The sequence below is a fragment of the Chaetodon auriga genome, chromosome 23 (assembly GCF_051107435.1).
Source record: "Chaetodon auriga isolate fChaAug3 chromosome 23, fChaAug3.hap1, whole genome shotgun sequence".
NCBI lineage: Eukaryota > Metazoa > Chordata > Actinopteri > Chaetodontiformes > Chaetodontidae > Chaetodon > Chaetodon auriga.
This window is the reverse complement of record NC_135096.1, coordinates 7544959-7557823: the sequence shown is the minus strand read 5'-3', so window position 1 is coordinate 7557823 and position 12865 is coordinate 7544959. Positions and strand designations below refer to the sequence as shown.

The window sequence follows — 12865 nt, the reverse complement described above, 5'->3', positions numbered from 1 at the left end:
TAGTCAAAGAAAGAGGCTTTAGTCCCTGGCTGATGTCTCTTTTCTCCGTCTCTCTGGCTGCCTCCCCAGTCCTTTGAGCGGGTCCTGGTGGAGAATAAGCTCCACGGGCTGTCACCGGCCCTGTCAGAGGCCATCCAGAGCATCTCCCGCTGGGAGCTCGTCCAGGCAGCCCTGCCTCATGTTCTCCACTGCACCTCCATCCTGCTGTCGAACAGGAACAAGCTGGGTGAGGACACGCAGGACACACATTACCACAGCTTCAGGCATTGAGCTGACAGCCATATTCAGGTTATCCTCATTCAACAGAACACAAAGCTTATGTTCTTTGGGTCACACAACAGCCTGAGTCTACAGTACGTCACATTTGTGGATGTTGGAAACAGAGCAAAATACTTCACGTTTAGTTGATTTGATTATTATACAGAAGGCAAATTGAAGGAATTAACATGCTCTGACTAATTAAAGCACTCAAATACAGAGACAAGGGCATTCATAATGATAAAAAATGTACCTTGTCTTGTAGTAATATTAACGACAGGTCTGCGATTAACAATTATCTGACTATGAATTCAGGTATTTTGATTGATTTTACTGCCGTTGGATAACCCTAACCCTAACCCATAATGGAAATCATGGGTCTTCACACCTTAAAAAATGACATTATTCAATTAGATTTGATATTTTCTTTAGCTCTAAGATCAGTTTTTAAGTAACCGACATAGAAGCCCTGTAGTCCTTTAAAATGAAGTGAAAAATGACCAGAACTTCAGTTGTGAAGCACCATGATAGTCCAAAACCCGCCTCACACAAACATTAGAGCTTCATTCTGCATTCGTTCTTCATCACCTCACTTAGCAGCGCTCAACATTAACCCCTGACCTCCGACCTCCGACAGGCCACCAGGACAAGCTGGGCGTGGCAGAGACCAAGCTGCTGCACACGCTGCACTGGATGCTGCTGGACGCTGCTCAGGAGTGCAACCACGAGCCCAGCCTGGGCCACGGCTGGTCTGCAGGCAGCAGCAGCAGCGCCTTCCTCCAGCCTGTGGGGAACCAGGGATCATCCCCGGGGGCTCCTGGCTCTTGCTCTGGCTCTGGCCTTGGAGGGTCGGGGCCCCAACACAGCGGTTCTTTGCTGGAGGAGGATGAGCACGCTCGGACCAAGCTGTTCCACAAGAGTATGGCCACAGTGGAGCTGTTTGTGTTCCTGTTTGCGCCGCTTATTCATCGGATAAAGGTCTGTACCTGGTGATACGAGCGTGTGCAGCCTTAAAATAGACTCTTAGAAGAGAGAACCAGCATACAGGGTCAATGCTATCTGTTCTTATTGTACAGTTTTAGTCTTGTGTACAATAGAAAGAATGACTTTCCCAGAGAAACTGTATATATTTGTAATTTTAGCAGCAGCTTAATTCAGCTTCATTCTCCTCATATTTTCACTGGCCCGTATCAAACCCTAAGCACACACACACAACACTCCATAGGTCGCCCTGTGGCTATTGATTAGTGTGTACAAACAGATACAAGGATCCGGTTGCAGTACTCTTGGGATTGCACTGTGTTTCCAATCTGAATAAATAACTGTATCTTGTAAGTGATCATGTCATAATAGCAGTACACTTTGAAAGAATCTAACGACATGATGATATCCATTTCAAGTCATAAAACTCGTTTAGTACATCATACGAGAAGGGAGGGCTGAATGTGCAAAAACTGTCACTTTTTATTTATTCTTTTAGGAGTCGGACCTGACCTTCCGATTGGCCAGCGGTCTGGTAATATGGCAGCCAATGTGGGAGCACCGCCAGCCGGACATCCCTGCCTTCACTGCACTCATCAAACCCGTCAGAAACATTGTGACAGGTGAAAAAAAAAAAAAAATCCTTACAGCCATACAGATCCCTCGTAAGAGGCAGTCCGTTTTTCTTTGTTCATAATTAAGACGTCTTATCCGCTACGCCCGTCTCAACAGCAAAGAGAAACTCCCCAGTCAACAACCAGTGCAGCCCCTGTGGATCTGGCAACCCGGGTCCCACGGTGAGTGAGCATTTTTAGCTCAGATCTTGTCCGATATTGCCTCCCATGTTGATTGAATGATGTTCAGGCAAGAAGCTTCTTCCCCTCCCCCTTTAACCATCCCCCTGAGGCCACAGCTGATATTCATTAGCGCCAGCCATGTGGGAGCATTAGCGTGGTTAGCCGGGGTCATGACAGAAACCTCGCTCCAACCTCAGAGCCTTTAATTATCAGGGTCTGTCTGTACGTCTGTCAGCCTGCTTATCCATCCGTCTGCAGTATCCGTCCATCTCTGTCTCCCGCCCACAGGGCTTCCAGGTGGTTTGCGAAGCCGCCCAATCGGATTCCTCCTCCCCCACGGCTGGAGAGCAGAGCTGTCGCCGCGGTAACTCGGTCGAGAAAGGTGGCCCTTCCCAGCAACCCCCAGCAGTCAAAGGCCCTTCCAAGAAAAAGTGAGCACCATTAATCAATTTAAGCTCCAGATCTAGTGAGACGGGTAGCATTCAGTCATGTGCGCGTCATTGATTTTTGATTTGGGAGTTTTGTCAAGTGTCATTCAGGCTTGCTATTAAGCAGGAGGAGGTATCATAACTAGTGTAAATGGAACAAGGCCACATGATAATCCCAAAGGCTTTTTTTCACCCTCTAAGCATGTGCTCACATCTATGATACATTTTTTTCATTGGTCTGAACAACAAGCGAAAACCTAATTATCACTTTATTCTCTGGTTTGGTGTCATACTTCTCACTTACAAGTAAATGGAGGTTTGTATAAAAGTGCTGCTTATAAAACAGCCTGCCTTTTGGGCTTTTGGCAACCTGTGATTTTGTACAGTAGGCATTCAAAACAAATCCCAAGAACTTAAGTCAGCACATTGCTTCAGCGTAATTACCCTTTCCTCACACACAGCCCCAAAACCCCAAATTTATGTCAGAGGCTTTTCAATTTATGCACAAAGGGACAGCATCTATCTCGACCTTGAATTCAGATAGAACCCCCCCCAACACACACACACACAAAAATAATTTTATATGGGAAAAAATCCGATAAACCTCAGCCAGAGCAACAATGTTACATAATTCTATGAACACAGAACAACAGAATTACAATATACTTCCAAGAATAGCGACGTAGCGCAGCTGAAAGCACAACTCCAGCTTAGCATAATGAATGTTTCTGCATTCTTTGCCGTAATGTGCCTTGTGTTTCTCAGAATTGTTGCTGCATTTAATATTTCAGGTATTAAAAAAATCTCCCAAATAATAAGTAATCTACATGAAAATAAACATCTCTTTATAACACAGATAGAGATATGTGCATGGACAGGCCTTGTTGTCATAATGACCAATATATGACTCCACTGCCGTTACAAAAGCTTTCACAGATAAATCATTATTCCATGATGTAGCCAAGAAGCCAGCTGTGGGCTGGAGCAGTACAGAAGTGCCGTGATTTATCGGTGACCCGTGCTGACACGGGGCCGGTGCCATCATCTTGTTGATGGCTAAACATTTATCCCTGCGGCAGCGTCTGTCGAACACACTGCACAGCACGGCTCGCTCCACTAGCTTGTGAGAGCTAGCGTATATGAATAGCTCCTCCTTCCCCTGTGTAATGTGTTGCTCTAAGCAGTGCTGTCTCCTCAGTCAGCACGCACACACACACACACACACACACACACACACATATAGAGCCCTGTCTTGCTTGAGCATTAGACCCATCTGACATTTGTCGACAAAACCAGGGTAATTATGCTGAAGTAATGTGCTACATGTCTAATGCTGGCAGTGTCCCTGGCCTGGCATGACGTGGCCTGGCTTGATTTGGTCTGCCCACGGCAAGCCTGGCATTGTTTGGTCTTCCCTGCCAGACTAAAGCTCAATCTGTGCTCGCTTTGGCACAGACAAGACGGGTTTTGGTTCGGTTGGCAGGAAATGGTAACTCATTATGTCGAGGCTGGTTTGGCTCCAGAGAGTTCTGGTTCTCCAAAATCACGCGGAAAGGAAATCCCGTGAACAGAAATCATATTCAGGCATCAGTGTTTGTGATGCATGATTCCTGGTTTGAATCTAGTGTGATTCAAACCAGGAATATGACGCACTGTGCTCAGCAGAGAGTCCCCAGATAAACACGGCTAAACATTTGCATTCTGCACATCCTATGTTGGCGTCTTCTGTTTTGAAGTCGATCGTGCCTGGTCTGTCGTCACACTGAATCACCCAACCAGTGGGCTGAGGGAGTGAGGCACAGAGAGGTTGATAAAGCCATCTATTGCTCATCTCTACCCGTTACAACAAGCAAACAAGTCACTCCAATGCTTTTCGTGATTCCTCTGACAGCCAGCGACCGACTGCAAATCAAAATAAGCCCAAATCCCCCTCCCCCAAGCTAGTTATATCCTCATACACTCAAACACCAAAGGGTTTTTGAGCAGTCACGTGGTAATGCAGGACGGGAGCGATTTATCCCTTTTGTTTCACATCACACGCTCGACAATGACAGATTAATTGCTTTCGTTAAGTGTTGGTGGTGGGAATTAGAAGCTGTCGTGTGTGTGTGTGTGTGTGTGAAATGCTGGCCAGGATGTGAGCAAGGTTATGGAGGAAAGCGAGGTGAATGTAAAGTAGTCTTAGAGCAGGAGAGAATTTCGACATTGGAGGGGATTTGACTGTAAGAAGGAATTTATGTCAAGCTTTCAAGTTGTTGGATTGCTGCTGTATGGATCCACACAGGGGTGGGGCTGTACCGGAACATTTCAGCGCAACGACGGAATGAAAATAGCCTCCAAATCCTTTCTTTTTCTCCATCAACTCGGACGCCCTGCCCAGAGGTTACATTTGAATCTCATGCTCTTGTCGTCACACCTCAGCACCGCGCTGCCCAGCGAAAATAACATCCGCCATCAGCTCCTGTGATTAATGCAGCTTGCTCATCCTGTGGCGCCGCATCCCCAACGCTGCTGATGCTGAGGCAGTTTCCATGGCAACCGCTGGCTGCCGCAGCTCTCCTACCGCATGGAGTCGGGGGGCCGGGGTGGCTGTCGTCACTCGGTCTCCGTGGCAACCTGACACAACAGCGGCAGGCAGTGTGGTGGCGAGACAGTGAAACATGATCCAGCCTCCCTCTGCTGTTCGCTCTCAAAGTGATTCATGTATATATCGACCATCTCTTCCTGCCCCATTTATTACAACAGCCAAGATTAAAAGCCTTCCCCTGGCTCTCCCTCCCTCTCCCTCTCATGGTATCAATATGTTTCTCGACAGAGCTCTATATGCTCCGCAGCTCACCGACCGCTGACCTTCATTCCAGCTTATTTATAGTGGACTCACGTAGGCTTAGGCTCCCTCTCTCCCCGCTCATCTCCCAACGATGCTGAAGGGGGGCTCTGCCCTTGTTTACCATCCTCCTTTGATGCATCATTAATGAAGCAGTGTGGCGGGAGTTGATGACAGACTGATGACAGGAAAGACTGTGACATACTGTAATTGTTGTGTGTGTTGTTAGTTCTGTGACAGTATTAGAAAGGCTCACATTTTTGTCAAGATCCTTAATTTTATTATTGATTCTCAGTTGTCACGTTCGTGTAATGTCACTGTCTCTTCCTTTCAGTACCTCTTAACTGCGTTTCCACTAATTGCTGCCACTCTTCACCCCTCATTTCAATTTTTTTTGCTCATTTTACTCCAGTTTTGTGTATATGCTTGGTTTGATGGTTAGAAAACTGCACTTATACCCCGAATATACACAAAACCAAGTACATAGATTCAGTGCAGGTAGGCGAATGTACGTGGATGGAAAAGGTCAAAAGCATCATCAAAATCATGGCTGTGCAGACAACAATCAGCTGGTTCTGTGTTCCTTTTCCACTGACTTATGTCTTCAAGGACATCAGCTCCTGCCGGTCTGCCAGCCTCCCTGGCCCAACGAGCGCGCTATGCCACTTACTTCGACGTGGCAGTGCTGCGCTGCCTGCTGCAGCCACACTGGACAGAGGAGGGCGTGCACTGGGCCTTGATGTACTATCTGCAGCGCCTGAGGCAGATCCTGGAAGAGAGACCCGAACGCGTCCCAGAACCCTTGGTCACGCCGCTGCCGCGCCCACGCAGCAGCTCCATGGTGGCTGCCACGCCGTCACTGGTCAACACCCACAAGACTCAGGTAACGGCAGGAGGATGAGGAAGGGAATCATGTCGGGATATCCGTGCTGCTGTTGCCTTATCTGTATCCTCCATTGTATTTTGCAGGATATGAGTCTGAAATGCAACGAAGAGGGAAAATCTCTGAGCACAGAGACATTTGCAAAGGTTTCTCTGACCAACCTCCGTCGTCAGGCAGTCCCTGACCTCGCCTCTGACCTGGGCATGAATATCTTCAAGAAGGTCAGAGACACACATCCAGATGAGCCCTTGTCCATTCTTATCTGCTAATTTTATCTTTATCAGAACAGAAACATCTATTGGATAAAAAATATAGAATGAACATAAAAACAGGGACAGAAAATGAATGTAAAATAAGATGGAGAATAAAACACACTTGATAATAATAGCAAAAATTAGAAAATGAGATTAGAATAAGATGATCGTTACACAGGTTGGACATTTTTTTGTCTATATAGTGATGACAGTGCAAATTGGCTGCTCAGTTTTAAAATTGGAAACTGGGAGAGGCTACACCTCCCATCATGTTTTGCTCTTTGCAGCTAGGCTTTATCTAAACGTGACTGTTTGCCATTCCAGATGTATATGACGATATTATTGAGTCTAACTTAGGAGTTATGGAGTGATAGATTTTATGGCTGGAGCCAGAGTTTGCTGGCCAAGATGAAGAGAACAGGGCTCAGAGGATTCTCTGGCAAGTTCCACTGTGCAGATCAAAGGACTTGGAGTATAAACCATTAGTCAAGACCAGAGCTGATATCTGGCATTGACTCGAGTATGTTTGTTTAGAGTGTGTTTACTTTCTTCTTCAGTTTAAGAACCGGCGTGAGGACCGTGAGAGAAAGGGCTCCATCCCCTTCCATCACACGGGGAAGAAGCGTCAGCGCCGCATGGGGGTCCCCTTCCTGCTCCACGAGGACCACCTGGACGTCTCGCCTACCCGCAGCACCTTTTCCTTCGGAAGCTTCTCCGGCCTGGGCGACGACCGGCGGACTCTGGACCGCGGAGGCTGGCAGGCCACCATCATGGGTAGGTTCTTCTTGTTCATAACAAGAATGGACTGCGTGTCACCAGTTTGCAGTCTTGCTTCCTCTCCCCTAAGCTCCCGTTTGGTGAGTCAGAGGATTCTGTCTGGATCTGGCTGTCAGCTAGTGAATTAGGTCAGTTCATTAACTTTGGTATTCCTTAGTAGCTCTCACTGAGAAGTGTGATTAAAATTTGCTGAAGGCACAAAGACATTTTATATTATTATTATCCAGAGTTATTGCCTCTGTTCCGTGAACCCACTGCCCCCTTTCACGGTAATGTTATGTATCCAGGTATCTTAGCTGCTGCTTCAAATAATCTCCATTCCCAAGAAGAAATTTTGTGTGGGATTATTATGCAGGACTTTTATCACACAATATAAATATGAGATATTTAAATTGTTTGATTCAGCTTTATTATGTATCCGTTGCCTCACTTTCCAGGCAAATTCACACGGAGAGGCAGCACCGACACAGCTGCAGACGCCGACAGCCTGAGCGCCAAACACTCTCACTCCCACCATTCTCTGCTCAGAGACATGCCTGACCACTCCAACAGCCACAGCGACAACACCGTCAAAGAGGGTAAGGAGAAGGCAGAGCGGCGGTCCAGAGCACAGATGAAATTACCTCAAGACCGTGAGCAGCTGTGAGCAAGCCATGATCCAAGGAGCCGTATTCCAATCCATCAGCTACAACGACGCTGCTGGCTCCACTAGCGGAGCAGAAACGGGCACACGATTATGTAACTAACATTCGTGTGACGATGCAAATTTACATACAAATAACAGAGCTGGTTTTAGACTCTGCTCCACACTGCACCAGAATTAGAGCCGCATTTCTGTTTTTCAGCTGGTGATATAACGTCAAACCTAAACTAAAACGTAAGCCTTAAAGTGCCTCAACCTTTAATTTAACACACCCCTCACAATTAATTAAGAGTTTCTTTAATTTTGCGCATTGAGTGTCCTTTTGTTAGCAAGGACTTCGCTCTCACCGCCTCCCTCTACCACCCACAGTTCGCTCTCAGATTTCCACCATCACTATGGCGGCGTTCAACACCACGGTGGCGTCCTTCAATGTTGGCTACGCCGACTTCTTCACCGAGCACATGAAGAAACTCTGTAACCCCGTCGCTGTCCCCGAGATCCCCGTGGAGCCGCTGGCCTGCGCCAACCTGCCGCGCAGCTTCACCGACTCCTGCATCAACTACTCCTGTCTGGAGGAAGGGGAGAACATCGAGGGGACCAATAACTTTGTGCTGAAGAACGGCATGCTGGACCTAACTGTGAGTGCTGGTAAATGACCCCTGTGGGCAGATACAGTTAACAAAACCAGTGGGAATCCAAACTTGCTTTCTTTTGCCTGTCTTGGTCCTGCAAGTTGTCAAAAATGTTTTGATGATGCAGTAATGATCCAAATTAGTGCAAACTCATGAATTCTTCCCAGTTTTAATTTAATGGATTTCAGCTTTGCACAGTTGGACATTGCTTTGGGTTCTGGGAACTTGTGATGGCTCTAAACAATTTCTCACCTATTTTCCTTCCCTCTTGTCTTTCAGGCTGTGTTGCGGGCTCTCTATGCCGTCCTCAGCCATGACATCAGCTCCAGGATCTGCGACGTGGCCCTCAACATCATCGACTGCCTGCTGCAGCTGGGCGTGGTGCCCGGCATGGGCAAGAAACTGTCCAAGCCCGACAACAAGGAGAACCAGGAGGCCCGAGCGAAAGACGCGGCCGGGCAGGGCCTCGGTGGAGGCGCCCAGGGAGGCGGGGCAGTCCCGGGGGCAGGAGCAGGTGGAGGGGGAGACGGAGGCGGAGGCGGAGGAGGAGGAGGAAGCGGTGGAGGAAGTGGGCAGGGGAGCAAGGATGATGTGAAGAACAACAAGGATAATGATAAAAAGGTGTGTTTTTACTGTAGTTGTGTAAGTGGATTGTAGCGGTTAGAAACTTGCCGTATATCTACGTGAAACTCCCGTGTGCTGAACAGGAAGAGGGCTCCGGCTTCAGCACCCACCGCCTGGCTCTCACCATGCTGATAAAGATAGTCAAGTCGCTGGGCTGTGCCTACGGCTGTGGCGAGGGACACCGTGGACTGTCTGGAGATCGCCTCAGGATGCAGGTCAGACTCTCATCTCTGCCTTAACCGACCTTCCTCTGTGCATGTGTGCAGTTTTCCCACAAATCAGCGCAGTTTATGATGCCTGGCATTTATTCGTTTTCTATGAATTATTAACCGTATTGCTCCTTTGGTGGGATAAAAGTTTCATGAAATTGAAATGAATCCTGCAAGGGAGTTTCTAACTTCAGTGAGAAGCAGCCACAGTTCTATTTCAGTGCAGATCAATAATTATTATTATTAGATTAAGTCATATAGGAGAAATAAAACCCTCTCTGGACAACTGATGCCTTTCATAGAATCAATGAAAAGTGAAGAAAGTAGCACATCCTGCGAAGAAAGCCACTTTAATGCTTCCTGATTTATTTCTTAAACAAAGCAGGCCAGCTTCCGTAACATTGCTTCACCTAAATATTTCCAAGCAAACAATGTGTTTCTCCCATACGCTGCTCAAATTGTTCCCTTTCAGGCCCAGAACTGCCTGACCAGCCTTTACAAGCTGGACAAGGTGCAGTTTCGACAGACAATGCGCGAGTACGTCAACAAAGACTCTCTCAATAACATTGTGGACTTCCTGCATGCACTGCTTGGCTTCTGTATGGAGCCCATTACCGACAGTAAGTATGTGGTGTGTGTGTGTGTGTGAGTGGGACCAGATGAAGCTCTTGACACACAAAAAAATATGCGCATGCGCTGATAGCAAATGCACAAATAGGGTGCATCAGGGTTTGACTGGCATTGGTTTCGAATGCTGATGCAAAAACTCAATATTCTGTACAGTCGGGCTGCAACTAATCCTTGTTTTTCATTAATGATTGATTAAAATGAATCAATGACAATTATTTTTTAATGGAGTGATTTGGTCTCCAAAATCAGTGAGGGTGGATTTAGGCGAAGCAGTGCTTTGAGTTGAACACAGAAGTCAGCATGCCTGCTTTTACAGGTATAATGTTAGCATGCTCATCATCGTAGTTTAGTGTGTTAGTTGCTAATTATTGCATTGCTTTTATTCATAGCCAAATACCTGCAAAACTAACAACATTCCCATCACCCTCAGCTGTACTCTGCGTTAATTAGCAAATGTTAACAGGCTAAACAAAACTGGCTAAAATGATGAACATGATAGCATCATACCTGCATAGCATCAGCACGTTGGCATCGTCAATGTGAGCATGTTAGCACGCTGACTTAACCTCGAGTCAGTTAAATCTCCCGACTGAGTCATCGTTTCAGCACTGTTTTACAGTTATAACCATTCATAGCTATATGACACTCGAAGGTCTAATGTGGGTGCTACATCACGGAGTAGTATAAAATAAAACATTTTCAACAACGAATCAGGTTCTAATGTGGTTGACAAAGCTGAATTGCACCACCGCTGTCTCACCCCGCACTTCGACTTTGCATTCCAGCGCTATCTCTGTTGATATATCTGTTTTTCCCCTTCCTCCTTCCACTTGTCTGCGCTTGTCCGCGTCCTTTTTTTGTCGTCCGCCTCCTGCTTCCATCCTCCCTCTTTTTCTTCATCCACCTCAATGAGCTGAATCCTACCTTCCTTTACTCACTCATCCATTCTGTACACTTGCCAATCCAAAGCTTTGCCCATTACATCTCTGCTCAATCAGTGGCTTTATTGCTGAGCATTGAGACGCATTGTACATGCCAATTCAGTTTTGCACTGAGAGTGTTTAATACACGCTAAATACAATACTGTGCAATTGGCAAGTTACTGAACCGATGAGTGCTTTAATTCTGAAAGTGAACAGGGCACCTTGTTTAGTTTTTTGGTGTGTGTGTGTGTGTTTGTGTGTTACTTTTATGCCTGGTAATCTGTGCGTGTGTGCGTCTTGAGTTCACCTCCTTCTGGAGGTGGGGTGCCACTTCCTTTCTGACACAGCATACATGTCTGTGCTGGCCTGATGTCAATCAACTTGTGCCCCGCCTCTTTTCTCTTGCAGAGTACGGCAGTGCAGGTGAGAGGTCCAGGAGGGCGAAAAAAAGAAACATCGGTAGATACACATGATCAATAATCAATAACAGTCAATAATATTAGCAGTAAGATGAATACACTGCCCCGATCAGACCCTTCCCTAGGCACCGCTTCCATTGCTGCACCCCTCACTCTGTCCAAAAGTGACAAAACTCGCCTGCAACTCCAAAATTTAGACTTGTGGCATTAATAGCGCTTCTATTGTTTGCATAGACAACAAGTTTCATCTAACTGGACCAAGAGAATAAGCCCCTTTCTGTATGCTTTTATAGCAGGCCTTAGTCACTTGCATGTATTCCTTATCCCCTACCCAGAATCCTTTTCAGTTTGCTTCTCCCCCATATGCTTTATGGACCCTTTTCCTTTGCCTGCCCCTCCCCTCCCTGTTGTACGGGCTCAATGTTTTATACTCAAGCTGGTCAGCTGTCAATAATGTTCTCCCCCCCGCTGACTAAACCACCCCCTGTGTGATCCGTGGTCTCTCCCGCCTCCCTTGTTGCTTCCAGACAAGGCGGGCTTCGGGAACAACTTCACCACGGGAGACAACAAGTCCGTGGCACAGAATATGGAGGCGGTGGTGGTGGGATGCATGTTCAAGTCCCTCATCACACGCTGCGCCTCCACCACACACGAGCTGCACAGCCCCGAGAACCTGGTGAGTGACTTGTGAAGTCATCTGTCCATCTGCTTCTCTTTTTTCGTTTCCCTTATCAGTATCTGCGGCTCTCCCTGAATTCAGGCCGTCAAATATTCAGTCTGTGCTTCACATATCTGTTGTACTCCCATTAGATTCTCACATTTCTTTTTGCTGGATGTCAGTTGAATTATTAATGGCTCATTTTCTACTGAGCCTAAAGACCAATCACTTATGCCGCCTTTGTTAATGCCTTGTCATACATGATGAATTGGATATGAAGCCGACTTAATCTCACTGTGAATAAAGACATTAGCTTGAGCTATTCTCAGTTCCTTGCTATTTTTCTCGAGTATCTTTTTAAGGTTTTGCTGGAAATTAGCTGTAAACGGTATCAACTGGCACAACATACTGTGTATTTGTCCTCCTGTATTTGATGCCAGCACCATCTACTTCTTTTTAGCATGCATTCTGTGCCAGAGAGCTCAAAGATCATCGGAGTTGCTTGGCAGTTTCTCTACTTTTCACAGTGTAATAATAACTTCCCCTTTCTGTCTCACATGATAACTGCTGAGTGTCTCGTCAAAGTCGTAAATCTTTGCTTTTAAGGCCAAGGCAAGCTCATTTTAGAGCATCCGTCCTAGAAAATATAGATCTGCCATGGAAATGTCAAATTATCTTGCTGTCGTAAATCGTGTAGCTGTTTAGTGAATCGCATTTGAGATGTGGTCCACAATAAACAGTGTCTGACAAAAGTACTGAAGAAAGAAGGAAAGATCTCTGTGATTTCCATTGGAATTATGGGTAATTTTGACCCGCTTCAAGAAAACTCATATGTTTTGATACCCCGAAAAGGTCACCTACTATTGATATATTAAGTATTTCTGTTTATTTAGAATGTTCCCTAAATTGGCCTGAAAAAATT

At 46.4% G+C, this 12865-nt stretch overlaps 1 protein-coding gene across 14 annotated transcripts in view; it reads left to right on the top strand.

The window, feature by feature from the left end:
• unc80 (unc-80 homolog (C. elegans)) overlaps positions 1-12865 on the top strand; it is a 38418-nt gene that overhangs the window by 1042 nt on the left and 24511 nt on the right. For 10 of the 14 annotated variants that reach the window (XM_076724012.1, XM_076724011.1, XM_076724005.1 and 7 more), the window contains exons 3-17: positions 70-226; positions 896-1236; positions 1739-1862; positions 1972-2036; positions 2325-2467; positions 5901-6174; positions 6261-6395; positions 6986-7202; positions 7643-7783; positions 8218-8486; positions 8760-9101; positions 9188-9319; positions 9786-9933; positions 11275-11325; positions 11813-11961. In XM_076724012.1, coding sequence (XP_076580127.1) covers positions 70-226; positions 896-1236; positions 1739-1862; positions 1972-2036; positions 2325-2467; positions 5901-6174; positions 6261-6395; positions 6986-7202; positions 7643-7783; positions 8218-8486; positions 8760-9101; positions 9188-9319; positions 9786-9933; positions 11275-11325; positions 11813-11961 — 2688 coding nt within the window. The remainder of the gene's footprint in view (positions 1-69; positions 227-895; positions 1237-1738; positions 1863-1971; positions 2037-2324; positions 2468-5900; positions 6175-6260; positions 6396-6985; positions 7203-7642; positions 7784-8217; positions 8487-8759; positions 9102-9187; positions 9320-9785; positions 9934-11274; positions 11326-11812; positions 11962-12865) is intronic. The other 4 variants (XM_076724014.1, XM_076724009.1, XM_076724015.1 and 1 more) reach the window with 1 other exon arrangement.